This window comes from Halichoerus grypus, chromosome 9 (assembly GCF_964656455.1).
Source record: "Halichoerus grypus chromosome 9, mHalGry1.hap1.1, whole genome shotgun sequence".
Classification (NCBI taxonomy): Eukaryota; Metazoa; Chordata; class Mammalia; order Carnivora; family Phocidae; genus Halichoerus; species Halichoerus grypus.
The window spans coordinates 5,478,706-5,498,857 of NC_135720.1; the positions used below are offsets into that span (position 1 = coordinate 5,478,706).

Here is a 20,152-nt window from a genome sequence, read left to right on the forward strand (position 1 = left end):
CACTCCTACCTCCACCAAACCAGTCAAGATGTTAAGTAAGCAAGCCGGAATTCAGGGGAGATTCCAGTTGAGAGATAAATTCTAAAGCCAATATAATATAGCGCAGCTCTCTAAAGATGTAAATTTTCATAGGGAGATAATGCAACCTGAATCTAAGCATAAATAAGGAAAACAAAAGCCTTCTCTTTGGAAATAGAACTATCTGAAAAGAAGAAACTTTGCCAGTGGACAGTGAAAACCGAAAAGTTGATCATGATTAAAGAAGCTAAAGTGTAAAGTGTTAAGAGGGTAGACATGAGAAATCTAAAGGTCACTGGTTGTGGGGGGTGATGGCTTCTGCTGTTAGTCTAAATGGATAGAACTCTGGAACATACAGCTTCCCTGAACAGTTAGCACCATCCTTAGATGTATCTAGAGAACCAAAAGGATATGGACAAGTTGCACCAATTCTAGTTAGATTCAGGACAAAGAGAATCTATTACTTATAATGTTATTTGAAATAAATTGATTTCCTGTATGCTTTAATGAATAAATGCTGTCTTCTAGTATATACTAATAAATATATAAAACATAGAGTTTTAGAACTATCAGAAATGACAGGAAGTATCTTCATTACAGTTGAATGTCAAGTGATAAATATGAAGCAAATGACAGAGAAAAATAACAATTTTGCAAACACTATTATAGTTAATAATGGATGTGAGCCAAGACTCATTAACCGATCCTACAACTACTGGGCAGAATCTTGTTGAGAACAGGATATTTACAAAGTTTCAAGGTGTTCCCCTTAGATTAATTATTAATGTAAAAGGGGGAAAAGTACCTCTACAGTGAAAAAATATGACTGACATCATTTTAACCAAATGATTAACGTTAATATCATCAAAACGGGGCAGACTAACACTGTGTAACTAATGCAGTGTGCTGAGGACTGGGCATCACTTTTAAAAACATTCCTGCCCAAAATGCATGGCCTGAATCTAATCATGAGAAAACAATGAAACAAACCCAAATCATGAAAGACAATAAAAGGCTGAGTAGCTGTTTCAAATTAGAGATCTAGAGACACAACTGTCATGTGCAATCCAAACTGGTTTCTGGGACAGAAGAATTTAAATGAATGAAAAATTGGAGAAACTTGAGTTTAGAATGTATATCAAAGAATGTAATATTGTAGCAGTGTTAAATTTGCTAGATGTGAAGAAAGAGACCTTCATGATGTAAATAGACATTCTTGTTCTAAGGAAACGCACTCTAACATAGGGGTGAAGGGTCAGGGCATCTGCAACTTAACTCTCAAATGATTCAGCAAATAAAAGGTAATAATAATTTTATATACACACGTGTGTGCACACACATAGATCAATTTTCATTACTCAGGATAGTTATGATCTATAAAGTCCTGTGAACACTGAATTAGAGAATACTAAACCATTGTTCCTAAGGGAAATATAGGATTATGCTACTGTGAGCCTCTGGTCACAACATTTTCATCAATCAGTGGGTATGTAATCCGGTTTTATGTGTGTTATGTTTGTGTGTGTATGTTTAAAGACACCCTATTTAATACATACTGTTAATTCATTAACATTGATCTAACAGCCAACAACACTGTAACTCACTCCTGAAGGAAGACTAACACATGTGTTTTCTTCCTAAGGCATGTCACAGTCTTCTTGTGCTTAGAAACACTAGAGAGCAATTTGTTTGGGGTCATTTTTAACACCAAAATCACCAGCAAAAAGCAACTATGCAAAAAACAGCACTAAGCAGACAGTGAAAAGAACACTTATTCACAGCATTAGAGCTAAAACGAGAGACTGGTGTTGCCTTACTTGACTTCAGCTGGGAACAAGAGCACTGGATGGCCCACAACTCTTTTTTTGCTGCTCTGAGCATGTCCATGAATAACTGAAAGTGCCACGAGTATTAATTACTAATAAATCTTAGCAAATAGGCGAATTCACAAGTACACAATTAGAAAATAATGAGCATTAACTATGTATGTATCTAAGTTAATAAATCTACATATAAACACAGGAAGAGAACACATATGTGCACAAACATGTACAAAATGTTAATAAATCCGGCAAATCTAGGTAAGGCGTATACAGGACCCATTGTTTAGGTATAAATTTGTATTTTTTCAAAGTGATAATTAAAAGAAAACACAAAATAGTGGTTTGGGGTGGTAGCAATGACAGGCAATACAAAAGTGAATATTAAAGTCCAAATAAATATATAGTAACAGATTTAACCTCGCTAACCAAAAATATGCAAATCAATACAGAGTATATTTTTGTCCCCCTAAAAAACTGGTATACCAATTTTAGAGACGATTCATTACAAAACATTTTCACTTCCTGTTGAGACTGTTTATAATTTCAAATAGTAGCTTTAAAAGGCAATTTTGGTAATATATTTTCAAACAGTCAGTTATACTTCTATAAATTCATCCTAATAATATGTGCAGATGTTCTTCACAACATTTTCATAGTAAAAAACAATTCGTTCTTTAACGTGTACATGAGTTTTTATGGGCATAAACAGATATAATATTCTTAAGTAAAATGTATCAGTTTACAAAAACATATGGTCTCAAAATATGCATCAACATATAAATGTAACACCTGCCTCCAAATGGTTTATGGTTTAAAAAAAAAACTGTCTAATAATTTCCATACTAAACATGAAAGGCTTTCATAATCAAGAAAAAAATTATTTTGCAATAGATAAGCTTAAGCATTTGCTTTTACTACTTGTGACTTCTTTTAAAAAAGTTGGGACCTCTTTTAAATTTTAAATATCTTAAAACACTTTGATGCAACAGCTTGATCGTATTATACATACTCAAGTATAAGGATACTTCCAATTGTTTCTTAACATTCCATAATCTCATAATTTAAATGAACACAAGTTACTAGGCAAAAATTAATCTTATTAGTTACAAAGATGAAATTATACAAAACTTTCTTTACATATTGTTAAAACCCTTTTCAATATGAAATGATTAGTCCTCTGTATGTAGCATACTTTATAGGTATTTGAATTCAGCAAAAACTTATGTTAAAAAACTTATGAACACCTTTATAAGACATGCCTATCTGCTATAATTTCTATTTACTCTCTTCTAAGTAAAAAATAACTCACAAAATAAAAGTTATTTCAATAACCTGAGATTCGGTTTTAATTTTTTGAACCCACAGGCTGTGATATTGACCTGGTATAACAAATTATAACCAAAAAAGACCCAAACCCACAAAACAATTACACCTGTCTTTAAAAGCAAAAGAGTTAACAATTATACATAAAAGTTGACATGTTTTAAAATCAAAAGAGTAACAATATAATTTCTGTGAATCATTACCAATATTCATAACTGGAGTTAAATAGAAAAATAAAACTAGTAGGACAGAACAGGATGGCTCACTAGGCTTATGAAACTGCCTAATAATTTGTTGTTAATATGACAGAAAAAATTTTCCAGTCTGTTATAAAGGATTTTGAAAAAGAAAATCAACTGATGCACCATTATATACACATAAGCAACATTCCACTACTAATTCCATCAACACAACACAGACTGAATCCTCCCAAAAGAAAATCTGTTATATACAACACAACTACAAGGTGCTCAAATATTCTTTAACTAAATTGACTGCAATCCAATCAAGACTTAATTTTAAAAGGCTCATTAACAGCATCTAGTGATAAAATGGACTCTCCCTTTTCACTGAAACTCGTATCTCATTTCATTAGACATGGACAATTAACTCATCTTGGTATTAGATCTATGGCAAGTAATTAGCTTAAGTTTTACAGGTTACTTAATGTGTTACTTTATTAATGAAAACAAAGGTTTATTCTCATTGGATCCATCTTTTTACTCCTCAAAGAGTGCCTCACCAATTTTAATAACTGTACCTTAAATAGAATTTAAATCCTCTCAATCTTTCTTAATAATTAATGTGGCAAAACAGTGGCTCTATTTTGTAATAGTGTCTTGAGATACTATCCAATCTGAAATAAACATCTAATTTTTAATGCATTGTTTTATACTTTTCTATCTTAAAATAAGGCTAAGCCACTTGAGTCCATAAGAAACAAAATTAATATTCTAAAATGAATTTTATTTTAAAAACACAGCAAAACTGAGAGAGTGAGAAGAACAAAGTAGAGAGGGAGAGAATACCATGAAGCTAGTTTACAGTTCTGTAAACCAGTAGATCAAGTCATAAGCTGGTATTTAAACGGGTGCGGCTGGGAAATATAGCCTGCAAGTATAGAAATCAAGTGAGTTTAGAAACTTTTACAGCATTCCAACTGGATAATTTTATCTGTTGATATAGAAAGTTCTAAACAGGATTGAATCTGTCTTTTTCAAATTCCATTTTTCTGATAATTTCATTATAGTTTACAAAAGGATTGGTCTCCAATGGATTAGAATTGTTCTGTAATGGTCTTTTACAGATTATTTGAAAAGCACTAATTCAACTCTTCAGAAAGGCAAGTCTTCCTTTCTTTTTAAAAAGAAACCTATCAACCACCTTAAGGTTGCATTCAAGACCAAAGCCCGTAACATTAAAAAAAAAAAAAAAGGACTGCAGTTACTAGGGAATTAGTTTATAGCTATAACAGCACACTTTCAAGACATTAAGTACTACCATATAATTATGTCAAAGGCTCCAAGGTTTAAGAGATTATATTTGTTTTGAATTCAAAGTAGATTTAAGATCAGAGGATCTAAGTTTCAAAGATACTGATTAATCTCAACACAAGGAAGAACTTTCTAACAAACTTGGTCATTTGTTTTTGGCCTTAGGACGCTTCTCCCTTCCACCTATCCCTTCTACTACTGCCCAGTTATCTTTTTTAGAACAATTAACATAAAACTTCTTACCTTAAAAACATGAGCACCAATGCACTTCTTTCAAAAAAAAAAAAAAGGTTTAGTATTCAAGTCCTTATATCCTCAGATCTCAGTCTTGTCTCCAATATCTACACTGCCTTCCCCACCATACCACCTTGTAACTTCCACTTCAACAGGCCAAGTATTAGCGTGACAACATACACAGGTTGATCCTACTGGTATCCAGAATACCATTCTTCTCAACTGTCTTGTAAATTCCTGCTGTAGTCCAATGCTCTCTAGCTTTTCCTAAAACCTTCAACATGCAACAGAACTCATTACATACTTCCTTGACTTCCCACAGCACAATGTATAACATCTACTGGAGCATTTACCACACTGTGTATTAATTCACTGTTAATACATCAGTCTTCCACAGATGAAAGCTCCTTGAAGACAAAAATCGTAAGCACTGAAAAATATTTGCTGCCTGAGAAGCCATTAAATTAACTATGAAAGAAGGTACCAAAAATTGAGTAACAATCATTTGCAATATAGGAATAAAGTATCACAGAATTAAACATCACAAGGGTGGTTGGACTTCATGGCTTTAATAAGGTTCCTTCCAAACCAGATTACCTAATACTATAATTTTCATAATCATTCTTTTAAAGCAAGTGATCTGTTTTCATAGCTAAATACTATTATTCAAATCAGATTCATGAAACTTTATAAGTATACAATTTATAAGATTTTTAAGATTAAGAGAGAATCTGTAAAAGTTCCTACTTTCAAATGCATCAAGTCAAAGGTACCAATAAGAGGGAGTGGGTGAGTGGGGGGAGTAAGGCAGGGATATAAAGTAGAGAGGGAAAAACCATTCCTTGCAGGGAGGGATTAAATAGCCTTTCCCAACTAAGGACTCCACAAGAGAATCAAGTCTTAATGCCGGGCCCAAGCATAAATTATATATAATTAACTTCTCTCCTACACATCTGTAATGATACTTGTTATGAATCACTCTAGGTAACACTGAAGAATTTTTATGGTCTGTGGTTCAGAAGAGGAACCCTAGCTGAGAAAGGCCATGTAAACTAACAGAAAATCACAGCACTTTTCCTCTTGAAAACATTTTAAACAGTAATTAATTTCTCAGGCACAAACAGAAGTTTGTTACAATTAGAATGTACCTAAAGACCAGTTACACTATTTCAACTATGTCTAATAATTATTTATAAATGGTCTGGATGGGAACATAAGAAATATATTGCAAAGAAATGACTAATTGGGAAACCACAGAAGGTTGCATTGCTCATAAGAGCAATGACCTTTTACACACAAGCGCACACACACGCACACACAAATATCGAATAGTTTCTTTAAAAATGCCTTTAACAGATGTTCAGTCTTCTGTGTAACAGTTTAAGACTGCTGGTGAATCTTCTGGGAAACTGGAACTCTCATAGATGTTGGTGGTAATGCAAAATGAAAACAACCCCTAGAGAGAAATTCAGCACTAGCTAGCAAAATTACATAATGTGATACCACTTCTAGAACTCTATCCTGAAGGTAAACTAATGAGGCCACGTAAAAATGTATATAAAAGCTTTTCAATACCGCACTCTCCCTATGTGTAACAGCAAAAGCCTAGGAGCAGGGCCACCTGGGTGGCTCAGTGGGTTAAGAGGCCAACTCTTGACTTCAGGTCAGGTCATGATCTCAGGGTCCTGGAACAGAGCCCCATGTCTGGCTCCTTGCTCACTAGGGAGTCTGCCTGAGGATTCTCTCTCCATCTCCCTCCACCCCTTCCCCCACTCATGCTCGCATGCTCGCACTCTCTCTCTAAAATAAATAAATAGGGGCACCTGGGTGGCTCAGTCGGTTAAGTGTCTGCCTTCGGCTCAGGTCACGATCCTAGGGTCTTGGGATTGAGCCCCGCATCGGGCTCAGGTCACGATCCCAGGGTCTTGGGATTGAGCCCTGCATCAGGCTCCTTGCTCAGTGAGCCTTGCTCAGACAGCCTGCTCCCCCTGCTTGTGCTCTCCCTCTCTCTGTCAAATAAATAAAATCTTTAAAAAAAATTAAAGGAAAAATAAATAAATCTTAAAAAAAAAAGCCTAGAGGCAATCTAAATGCCCATTAATAGGAGAATGTTGGAGTAATTTATGGTATACTCCACATAATGGAATATGATAAAGTTATTAAAAGGCCAATATACCCCTACAAAGTGATCTCAACAATATACTGTTAAATAAAAAAAAAGTAAGGTGTAGAAAAGTGTGTAATGTGTATATAACTACCTATGAAAAGTGAGAAATTACACACACAGGCATACACAACTGTCATACTTATGTAACTGTGTCAAAAAAAGAAATATAAGGATAACCCGGAAACAAATATAAAAAATTTACCTGAATAGCAAGGAGCGGGAATACATATAGGCAACAAGGATAAGAGCCAGATGCTCTGAAAATGCCCTACTTAAAGATTTGACTTTGAACCATGTAAATATTTTACAAGTAACAGAAAAATAACTGAAGCAACTATTAAAATTAGAAAACCAAGGGCAAATGAGCTTAAATGTAGACCCATATAATGATGTACCTGTTATACACTCGGAAATTATTGAGTGTTTTAAAAGAAAGAATTTCAATCTCTGGTGGGATATACTCTAAAAACAATATGAACTGCGGAAAAACTGTTTCCACTATGTTGTTGATAGTAGTGTTTGTACTGTTATTCTGAGACTTTTATATATTTTAGAATAAAGCAAATGAGTCATTATTTTGTGTCTTTAGGAACCAGGATTTTTCAGTGGGAAAGAAAATAGATATATAAGATCAATTAAATAAAATACTGTAGCCCTGATTTTGAATGAGAATGAACTTGTATACATCTATATTCCTGAATGTGTGTGTGTATGTATGTATGTATCTCCTAACTCTGTCCTGAAAAGGTCTATAAATAATGAGTATCACTTAAGTCCAGAATGCAATCTCTACTTACTCTTTTTCACTAAAAGTAACTAGGATTCCTTAAAGAAATGGCTGATTCCAAGTCTGGGGAGAAAATTTTCTAAGCTGACATTGGACTATCATACCACACTAGAAAGCAAAGTTACTAGCCCCAACCACTGGGGCAGTGTCAGAAGGACTTAGAAGTGAACTTGAGGAGGCCCCCAATGGCTGAACAACAGGATCATTAAAAACACTATCTGCAATGAACTGCAACATCCAAACAGCTTACATGCATTCATAATGATATTCAAAAAGGAAAAAAAAAAAACAAAAACCTATTCTTTACCTTTAAAGGATTCCTAGGAACCAACCATTTTTAAACTAGTAAATAAAGAAGTGAGCATTTATCTAGCCTTTCCTATAAAAAGTAAATCTAGCTAATATTAATGAAGAAACAGGATATAACCATTTTGCAACTCCTACTGAAATAAAAGGCCTAAAAAAACCTACCATCACCACACTACTTGTGAAATATTCTTTCAAAAAGAAGAAAGGAAATGAGGAAGGGAGAGCAGAAGATCTGAATCTGATTAAACCTTTCTCACTTACCAAAAAATATAGAGGACAGAGATCAGTTCACCACCATGAAATCAGCAAAATCCACAGTAATTATTTAGGATAAATAACTCAGTCCCTTGACAAATAAAATGTAAGGAGAAATGGAGCTGAGGGACGGAAGGGCTTAAGCAATCTATCAATTAACTGCAGTGTATACGGCCCTCACTTGGATGTCATTCAAACAAAGTATTTTAAAAACACATTTATGAAACAAGAGGGGAACTATGAACACTGACTAGATATCTGAGAACAAAGAAAATTTGGGGTGATAAAAATGCATAAACATGATAGCATTAAAGAGCCCTGTTATTTTAGAAAAACATTATAAAATATTTACAGAGGAAATTATGTATGGAATGTGCTCCCCAAATCATGTGGCATGCAGAAGAGGGATTAAGAGCCATGGAGGAGTGAGGGCATACTTGGAAGGAGACAGGCAATGCTGATGCTGGGTGATGGATTACTGTTATTTAAAATTAGCCATGATGGGTATTAAGGAGGGCACGTGATATGATGAGCACTGGTTGTTGTACACAACTGGTGAAATCGTTGAACACTGCCATCAAAAACTAATTGAACATAATAAATAAAAAAAAAAAATTAGCCATGATGAAAAGTTTGAAAGAATAAACTGTACCTATGCTAAAACTAAAGGATGTCAGAAAGCTAAGTGTTCAACAAGATCATTAAAACAGGCTGTCTGAACCACGCTTGTACTTGATGTTACGTCACTGTCCATTATAGCCACCTTAGGATGTCAACCAAAAAAAGCTGTATTAATTTGATCTCTTTCAAAGTGTTGAGACAGCAGTAACATCTTCCATAAGAATAAAAGTCTAAGCAACTCCCCAACAAACTCAAGAAAATTTATCTTTGCATGTTGCTGTCAATATTGCCTTGAAGCATCCTTTGTAAGTGTGTCTTCCTATTACCCAGCACAAAGTCTTAGACATTATAAAGCTCAATTATTTAGTGAATTGACACAGAACAGGATAGAGTTGCAGAAGAAAATGCTAATTATAAAGCATCATATCTAATATTATCCATGTTCTATAACACATGTGAATGTATATATAACTGTAAGAAGAACAATCTGTAAGAAGACAGGCCAAAACTGTCAACAAGGGTAGGCTGTAGAGTGACAGAACAGGTGGTGCCTTTAATTTTTTTTCGGACTATCTGTATTCTTAAACTTTTCCAAAAATATATATTAACTAAGTAATTAAAATATATATTAATCATAAGAAATGAAGTAACAGGACTTAAGAGATAAGAAAAATTTGTAATGTATACGAAAAGATGTAAAAATGTTATGAAATTCTGTGTCTGCAATCATACAATATGCCTCTCTAATAACATTTCATAAATCATGTTCCACAAAACACTGTATATCTTCATAAAAATAAAATAAAAAATTTATTACAGATTGATCAGGTTTTAAATTCAAAGCTCATCATTCTGATGAGAATGATTTGCATAGTTCAATTTGAATGTTCAATGAGATCTGCATTTATATTTACTGTTGTCATCAGTTAGAAATGGGGGACTGGATAAGTTACCTCACCTCTTTAAGCCTCCAATCCTGTTGGAAGAGTAAAACTATCTTTTGAGGTTATTGCATGGTCTGAATCAGACACTGCACAGATTGTGAAAGCAGTTGATACCATCTGGCCATAGTTATTAGCAGCCCTAGAAGGGCCATCTGATCCCTTAAGTGCATATCCCCTCATTTCAAGCAAAGAGCTCTAAGTAAAATTACTAAATCTCAATGGAAATTTCCAGAAGATACAACATTTTAACTAGCCTGGCTTTGATCAACTGTAGACATTTCACTCATCAACATTTTTGGCTGGGGGGCGGAGTGGGAAGCAGAAACACAAGCATGGATACTTAGTCCCCACTTATTTATGACAGGGGAACTCTCAGAGAAGAGCTAATGGATGTTGAAGAGACAAATCCCCAAGAATGTCCCCCACAACACCACTCACAAAGACTCCCAAAGGTGAACTTCATTTACCACTTTAATAACTATCACTCCACAATATTATCAAGTATCTAATTTAAGCATGAAACACTCTTCTGTTTTAATGACTCACATGTATTCATCTGCTACAGTGGAAACCAGCTGACTGCCACCTCTGTTTTTTGAAGATGAACCCATTCCCTCTAGCATGCAGAGATTTTTCCCAGAGCTCTCCACCTGACCCCTGTAGCCCTCTGCTACAACAACTGAAAAACTACCAAAAATCATTTTCTTTTCCAAAAATTACTTCTCTAGAATTTCTATGCTCAACTATATAGTTTTCTATCAAGAAAATGGGATTAAATCCTTCCTAAAGGAGGATTTCTGAAAATCCAGGGAATGACACATAAAAACAAAACTTCAAAATATATTATCCCTGAGGAAAAAACTAAAAACTTTAGAGAAGTTTCACAAAATATATTCACATTGACTTCACAGTCAAAGTTTAAAACTACTCAATATTCAAGTTCTAATATTTCTGAAGTTGCTATCGCTCTCAGAAATGGTTCTTAGGTAGGAAGTAGTACACCACAGGATAGAGTACAGGCTGTAGGTTGAATTTGGACTGCTACTTTTTGGTATGTGACCTTTGGCCACATTACTCAACCTCCTGAGGCTCAATTTCCTCACCTACAAAATAGGGATAATAAAACTCAGATTACCTCACACCTGTCAGAATGGATAAAATTAACAACACAAGAAACAACAGGTGTTGGCAAGGATGTGGAGAAAAAGGAACCCTCTTGCACTGCTGGTGAGAATGCAAACTGGTGCAGCCACTGTAGAAAACAGTAAGGAGGTTCCTCATAAAGTTAAAAATAGAACTACCCTACCATCCAGCAATCACACTATGGGTATTACCCAAACAATACAAAAACACTAATACAAAGGGATTCATGCCCCCCTATGTTTGTAGCAGCATTAGTTACAATACCCAAGATATGGAACTAGCCCAAGGGTCCACTGATTGATGAATGGATAAAATAAGATGTGGTATGTATATATAATGAAATACCATTTAGACATAAAAAAGAAGAGAGGGGTGGGGGGTTGGGTTAAATAGGTGAAAGGGATTAGGGGGTGCATTTGTTGTGATGAGCAACGGGTGATGTATGGAATTATTGAATCACTATACTGTACACCTGAAACTAATATAACACTATAAAAAAATAAAATGATAAAAAAATAATAAACTTACAAGATATGGAAAAAAACCTAAAACAAATGCATGTAAAATACCTAGAATAATGCTTGATACAAAGTACACACTCTGTGAGTCACAAGAACGATCCATAAAGAAGCACCTGGGTGGCTCAGTTAGTTGAGCATCCAACTCTTGGTTTTGGCTAAGGTCTGATCTCCAGGTCCTGAGATCGAGCCCCGCGTTGGGTTCCGCGTTCTGCCAGGATTTGCTTGAGTTTCTCTCTCCCTCTCCCCCACCCCTCTTCCCCACACTCCTCCCTCCCTCTCTCTCTCATAAATAAATAAATTTTTTTAAAAAAATTAAAAAGAACTATCCATAAAACTACTGGTTTCCACTTGCTGACACCATGGTACCATATACTTAATCAGAGACAGAGGGATAGTTAGCTTGCTCCAGATAAGTATTGGCTGAAACAGAGAAGCTTTCCAAGCTTTGGTCATAGTCTCTCATAAAATCTGACTACAGCTCCTGCTCTTTGGTTCCATGAAGTTTACCCAGTACCATTCCACTGACACTTATACACAAAAATCGATGCTCTTATGCCCACCAATAACTCTGAAGTAATACCAATCCAACAGAATAAAAATTAAAGTGGCATTTTCACTCCCTTGCTTAAAACCAACAGCTTAGAATAATATGGTACTGCTTATCTTGCCCAAAGAATTAAAAGCACATCAGGTTTATAATTTCCTCTATTTACAAACTTTTGTATGGGGATGTGGGGGGGAGGCATCTATGCCTTTCATTTATTACCTAAACCTTCATTCCTTTTTCAGATTTTTTTTTTCAGATCCTACTCTGTGCCAGGTACTCATCAAACACCAAGGAAATGCTCCATAAAACAGACATGCTTTGCCTTCACTGAGTTTACCAGGCTAGTGAAGGATGCAGATCAGCAAACAGCATTTTCCATCGTATTTTAGGCAACAGTAAATTAAGATTTTCTAGCTTTCTCAGCTTTTATAAAAATTGACAGCTCTGCAGAAAAGCTTAAATCCAACTGGCTTTCCCTTTGTAACACCTGAAATACACCTAAATCAGCCTAGTACTAAGAATTATCTCATCAATACTTCTTTTTGTCTCCATCTGCTTGTCAAGTTCTTTACCAAAATAACTGTCAAATAACAATCGACAGCACTTTCGGGCGCCTGGGTGGCTCAGTTGGTTAAGCGACTGCCTTCGGCTCAGGTCATGATCCTGGAGTCCCGGGATCGAGTCCCGCATCGGGCTCCCTGCTCAGCAGGGAGTCTGCTTCTCCCTCTGACCCTCCCCCCTCTCATGCTCTCTCTCTCATTCTGTCTCAAATAAATAAATAAAATCTTTAAAAAAAAAAAAAAACAATCGACAGCACTTTCGATTTGACTTTACTTTCATTAACATTTTTAAGAACTCAATGAATAGAGTAACTACAGCATTAACCAAAATGACTTGGTTAACAATTAATTATGTGTAGATTTACATTAAAAGTATAGAAGACACCCCAGGTATTAAAAATACGTGCACAAATTCTTCACAGACTCTATATACCATAATATCAATAGTATGGTTGATACTATTGGTATGGTTGATATGTCTGTAAGTTTTCAATTTCCTCAACTAATAGTATGGTTGATACATACCAAATTAGTTAGAATGACTTTGATCTTTACCTAATTTTCTTTCAAACTAATTTGATATGCCTAAAGTATGTTCATCTGTAACATTTTAATAAAACTAAAGATATAATCTGTGGCCAAATTTTTCTGGTGTCTTATTGTTACTCTTGCATTATGTATAATCTATAAGTTTGTTTTATTTTGGTAGCCAACAGTACAAATTAAAAATAAAAAGAAAATGTAAACTGCTTCTATTTGTGGTTAAGAACAAAGTGGACAAGACAGAATATGGATGCACCAACCACCAGAGAAAACAGAAAAGCAATGAGAATATGGGATATTCAAAGGTCATAAAACAACAAAGTATTCTCCTTTCCAAAACTTAAAAAAAAAAAAACAGTAGCAGTCCCCCCACCTTGATGCAACATAAGAGTTTAAACATAAAATGCACTAACTATCCAATTACAGTCGTCCCCCCTCATCTGCAGCTTTGCTTTCTGCGATTTCAGTTACCCATGGTCAACCTAAGTCAGGAAGGAGATGATCCTCCTTCTAACTCATCATCAAGTCAATAGTAGCCTAATGTCACAGTCTCTATCATTCATCTCACTTCATCTCATCATGTAGGCATTTTACCATCTGATACCATCACCAGGGTGAGTACAGTATATTAAGATACTATGAGAGAGAGACCACATTCACATGACTTACTACAATATATTGTTATAATTGTTCTATTACTAATTATTGCTGTTAATCTCTTACGGTGCCTAATTTATATGTTAAACTTATCAGAAGTATGTACGTATAGGAAAATGCATAATATATACAGGGTTCAGTACTATCTGCATTTTCAGGCAACCAGGGGTCTTAGAACGCCCCTGTGAATAAAGGGCACTACTGTAATAATATAAAGATAAAATTTATTAGGAACAATGATTAACATTAATGTATCACTTACTATGATCCAAAGCACTGTTCTAAGGGCTTTATAACTAATTTAATCTTCACAATCACCTTATTACTCCCATTTTTATAAAGCAGAAGGATAAGTAATTTGTCCAATGTCACAAAGCTGCTAAGTGATAGAACCAAGATTCAAACCTAAACAATGTGGTCACAAAGCTCACTGTTCTATTTGGTTCTTCTGCCAAAGACAGCAGGATATGTTCTTCAGGCTAAAATTTCAACCCCAATCAAAAAAAAAAAAATTCATGATGTCTCATTACACAAGTTCCAAGCTCTAATCCTTGATGCCTATGAGTGTGTGAGTGGAGAAGGGGAGCGCCATTACTACAGAATTAACAGAGGCTGAGGAGAGGGGAAAACATGTTTTTTCACTAATTTATAGAATAACTGTTTAATTGATGGATACACTATTCTTAAGGTAAAGATTTATTTGTCCATCAATTGTCAACTTCATTTTTCTATGGCTCTTAAATTGCTTAATGCCAATACAACTATTAAGTGGAAACGGGAACCAAAACTGCATGCCAATATAAGACTGCCACTTAGCTAATTCAGAAAATGCCTAAGTGTTTTAAGATTCTAATAAAAAATGTTTTAAATACAATATTTAAATTTGCTGAAGGAGAACTCACATAGCCTCAAAATATCTTTAAACTCAGCTGACAAGAACAGGTTATAATAAGATTTAAAGATAATCAATATTATTGGGGATGCCCCCTCCCCACGCACACCCAATTTTGCAGCTACAAAGTCTTTATTTGTCTGCAAGGTGAGAAAATGACTGCAATCCAGTCAGGTGGTGGGAGAGTGTAAATGAAATGAGGTGGAAGGTCAGAAAAGAAGCACATCAGAATGAAGTCAGAAAACTTTGTAGACCTGGTATTTGTTCCATAAACTCCACAAAGTGATTCAACGCACACACTCCAACGTAAGCTGACCACAGGTCTATTACTTGATAGCCCTTTCAAGGCAATGTATTAAAAAAATAATACCCTCCCTGACAGTATGTTTAATATTTGGCAATCAAATCTAGGTTTTTCTTCTTTTAAATTGAAGTATAATTCTTACACAGTGTTACATTAGTTTCAGGGGTGAATGGACCTAGAGGGTATTTGCTAAGTGAAATGAGTCAAAGATAAATACCATGTGATTTCATTTATATGTGGAATTTTTTTAAAAAGGTTATTTTTTTTTTTTAAATCAGTCGAACACTGTTTTACACAGATACACATTCTAAAATATCCTGCCTAACAGTATCATTGGATAACAGGAAACTAGGCAAATAAACCCTTCCTAAAAACAGTATTTAAAGTAGATAGTTAGGTATTTATTAATTAAACTAGAAGAACAATAAGTGGCAGGAGAAATAAACAGAAAACAGGAACAATATAAAGTAAAATGTATAATAAACTTACAATCAACACAAAATGTTGGTGAAATCGAAGATGAGTATCATATGGCTAGTTATAGCTTTCTTTTTCTGTTTAATAGCTCTCCCAGTTATCTGACACACAGCTAAAACTATTCATTTGATCACTTTCATTTAAATCTCATCAATGGAAACATTTTAGATTTTTAAAACTTTTAATGACATACCTTTATATATACATTATAGTGTGACTAGTTTCCAAATTGGCAGCTTCTCAACTATAAATACCAAAATAAGTTAACATGATGGACTGAGTGATACCTTAGTTGGCTAAAACTCATGATAATCAACAAGAAAAAAATCATGACAACACCTTAAAAAAGTTCAAAAGTTTCAGATATGAATTAATGTATAGTGCTTTATGTACAAAAGATCTGGATATTTTATTATTAGAATGCAAAAGTATAAGTAAATTACTCACATCAAGACTTGCCCCCAAGTTCAAGGACTTACCTTCTTTTTATCCCTCATCGAGCCTTTGCCTCGGACCATTATTTTACATCCTGTTTCTGCTTCAAGCTGTTTAGCAGTAAGTCCTCTAGGTCCAAGGATTCTCCCAACAAAATTAAACTGGGGAAAAAAAAAAGTCACTATATATTATTCACTTGCTTGAATTTATAGCTCTTAAAATTATTTTAAAATGTATTTTTACTTTGTCAAGTTAAATATTTTTTAATAAATCTTAGAGTACTTATGAATTTCTAGCCCAGTTTGAGGGTGTAATTACAAGAGCTCATTGTTCAGCATGGAAGTTTTATATGTATTAACACAAATTATGAATTAGAACAACACTATCTACATAAAACAGGTACTATACTGAACTGTCCATCAACATGTATAAACCAGAATAAACCAGTATATTAAAGAGTTTGACAAAATCTTAGATGCCACCCAAAACAAATCCCTTCTACAAAACTCTAATGTCAGTGTACAGGGAAATTGTTCATTATGTTAAATAGTAATTGCTTTTTTTACAGAGATCCTTGGGAAAAATTCCTGTCTCATTTATCTAACAAGAAAATACTTTCTCCAAAGCAACTATTCAGAGAGAATTGTAGTTTTTTGTTGGCTTCCATAACACCAATGGCCAAATTTGGATTCCACCCTATACTAAGTATTTCAGTCTTAAAAGCATATTATTTTTTGCACAATTTTATGTCTGTACCTTATTTTTCTTCCTTTTTTTTCCATTTCTAACTTTAACTTATACCACTAGTTTTGCAAGGAGCCTTCTTTCCATGAGTAGGACAGTGATAAAAATAATTGTATAAGTAACTACCATCCCTCAACAGAAGCTTCTAATACAAAGGCCAACAGGAAGCACAGACTGACTCTGAATACTGAAAAGTAAAATTTCCTCATTCACAGGTCAACTGCACAAAAGACAAAAAAATGAGTATTTACCATCAATTCCACAAAAAGCCATGGTGGTTTTTATTTATTCAAATAGGTACCGATTCATATATTTACAGCTTCCTACTTTTTTCTTGCAACTGATCCTACTACTAGCATATCATTACATAAAAGTAATATGCTAGCATTCACTGCTTTAAGGGCTTAAGAAGCTAAGGCATTTTTCCAATCTTCTGTACTCCCAACAGCTTTTTACTTTCCCTCACTAAGCTGTTCACCAGTATTTCCACATCTTACAAGTGATAGGCAAATCAAAGATGGATAATACACATGTCTAGCTGGGAGAAAGCACCCCTCCCTCAGGGGATCTGTCCACCCCGAAACTCATAGACTGATCCTATAAGCACTTGATCTAGCTCTACAAGATCCCCAATTCCAGGGGCGCCTGGGTGGCTCAGTTGGTTAAGCGACTGCCTTCGGCTCAGGTCATGATCCTGGAGTCCCGGGATCGAGTCCCACGTCGGGCTCCCTGCTCAGCAGGGAGTCTGCTTCTCCCTCTGACCCTCCTCCCTCTCATGCTCTCTGTCTCTCATCGTCTCTCTCGCAAATAAGTAAAATCTTAAAAAAAAAAAAAGATCCCCAATTCTGAAATTTGCCTTATATTCAAATAAAACTGATAAGAACAAATACTACACTTGATCTTAGCCAAAAGGCCAAGACAGAACCCCTTATCCTTGCCTCGTTCCTTGGCATATAGTATTTTTCTACTTCTTTAATCAACCTAAATCCCTGCCATCATCCATGTTAACAATGCACTTGCTTCCAACCCAGAATCCCTTTTCTACATCTCCAATTTGAATAAACTCAAGAACTATACTATTATTAAGTGTTTAAAAAACTTTTAAAGCACACAGATCCCAACTGGTATCCAAGCTCCAATACTGAATAATAATTAGGAATTTGAAAGTCACATCAAATAAGCCTCAATTATACAATGGAGATGATACTATCTGGCAGAGCTGTACTGAGGAGTGTATGTATGTACAGCACAATACATTTAAAAGGTTCAGTACAAGGTCTGGCACATATAGTGGATAATTAATAGCCTACCAAGTCCACTACAAATTCACTTTAGGAAACCTCAGGCCTTCAATCAAATATCCAGCTTAGAATGTCCATATAAGGGGATATGGTCCATAGCAAATTTGTCCTAGAGAACTCCAGAGAAACCTGACACTCACAGAGCTCTGTAGAAAACCAGAAAAAAAAGGTGGAAATGGTATACAGAACACCAACAAACAGGGATCTAACTTGCAGGTAACAGGCTTGAGTTTCTGTCTCCATAAAGAGCATTTGGCTACCTTCTCAAAGTTGACACTTCAGATGATTACCTCAAACTGAAGCTTGCAGTGGGTGAGCCCAGTACATAAACATGTAAGTTCATAATTCAAATGTTCAGTGCTTCATACTTAAATATGAATAGACAAAGCAGGTTCACCAAAGACTTGAGAAGGCTAACATGAAAGAGACAGTACAAAATAAAGAAAGAGGACAAGGGACCACTCCTTGAGGGAAAAGACTCTTGGTAAAGAAGATAATATCCAAAAAGAACTCCTTTGTAGATAGTGCTGAACTATTTTCTAAAATGGCTGTATGCATTTATTAAGTCCCCAAAGAAGAGAAAAATTTGTTTTGATCCAACTTCCTCTCCAGCACTTCTTAACAATGCTTTTTATTTTAGCCATTCTGATGCACTTGCTGAATGTCTGAATTAGCATTCTCCTGATTACTAATAAAGTTCATCATTTTTTCAGGTTTATTGGCCATTCAGACCTATCCTTTTCTTGAAGCACTCTTGAAGTTTCTAGACTATTTTTTATTGTGTTAGTGTTTTCTTAAGTGAGTTCTACTTTGTGGTTACAGGTGTACCAAATACCTTTTCCCATCCTGTGGCTTGCCTCCTAGTTTTTTGGTTTTTTTTTTTTTTTTTTTTTAAAGATTATTTATTTATTTATTTAAGAGAAAGAGAGTGAGCATGTGCACAGAGGGAGATGGAGAGGGAGAAGCAGACTCCCCACTGAGCAGAGAGCCTGATCCCAGCACCCCGAGACCATGACCCGAGCGGACGGCAGATGCTTAACTGCTTGAGCCACGTGGGCGCCCAGTGCCTCCTAGTTCTTTAATGGTGTTGTGTAACTGAATTTAATTGGACTGAATTAATTTTAATGTACCTCAAGTTATCAGTCTTCTCTTCATGGTTAGTGGGGTCTTTCCCTATCCCAAGATCATGAAAAGATATCGTTCTGTATTAACTTTTAGAAGCTTTATTGTTCTCTTGCATTTATACCCACAGTATACCAGGAATTAATGTCTGTAATGGTACAGCTTTTTCTCTTTCCCTCACATGGACACCCAACTGTCCTAGCATATTTTATTGAAAAGACTATCCTTTTCCAATTACTCTAGGGTGCCATTATTGTCATAAATAACACCTATATATGCTTGGGTCTATTTCTGAGTTCTCTATTTTATTACATTAATCTATTTGCTTATCCTTGGCTTTAATATCACACTGAATTAATTATTGTAACTTTATAATAAATCTTGATATGCAGTATACCAAGTTATTCTACCTTGCTCTTACTCAAGAATGTCTCATATATTCATTCCCTTTGTTTCTGTACAGATTTTAAAACCAGCTGGTCAATTTCTGAAATAATATTGGTGGTAATTTTAATTGAGATATTACAACAGAGGCTTCAAAACCATGAGCACAGTATAATTTCTTTATTTGATCAGGTCTGCTTTAATATCTATCAAGAATATAAGGCTTTTTTATTGTGACTTTATTCATTTTTGTTAGACTTATTCCTAGATATTTGGGGGTTCATTTTTGCTATTGTATATATTTTTTAATTCATTTTTGTTTCTTGTATATGAACATGTAACTGAATGCTCTGTATTAATAAACCTTATAACCAGCAGCCTGTTTCATCATTATTAATTTTCATAATTTTTCTGTAGGTACTTTTGGATTCTTTAGGTAAACAAACCTATTACTTGCAAATAATGACTGTTCTATATCCTTTCTCCTTCCCAACCATATGGCACTGGCCAATATATCTCAAGTTCCAAGTCAAAGAAGAGTCTATCAT

The 20,152-nt window shown here is 34.9% G+C and overlaps 1 protein-coding gene and 1 pseudogene across 7 annotated transcripts in view; both read right to left on the reverse strand.

The window, feature by feature from the left end:
- Positions 1-20,152, reverse strand: part of QKI (QKI, KH domain containing RNA binding) — a 157,499-nt gene that overhangs the window by 81,733 nt on the left and 55,614 nt on the right. For all 7 annotated transcript variants that reach the window (XR_013441019.1, XM_036091745.2, XM_036091744.2 and 4 more), the window contains exon 3: positions 16,098-16,214. Coding sequence is in view for 6 of the 7 variants with exons in the window: in XM_036091745.2 (XP_035947638.1) it covers positions 16,098-16,214 (117 nt within the window). In the remaining variant the exon portion in view is untranslated. The remainder of the gene's footprint in view (positions 1-16,097; positions 16,215-20,152) is intronic.
- On the reverse strand, positions 17,628-17,722 carry LOC118535412 (U2 spliceosomal RNA; annotated as a pseudogene).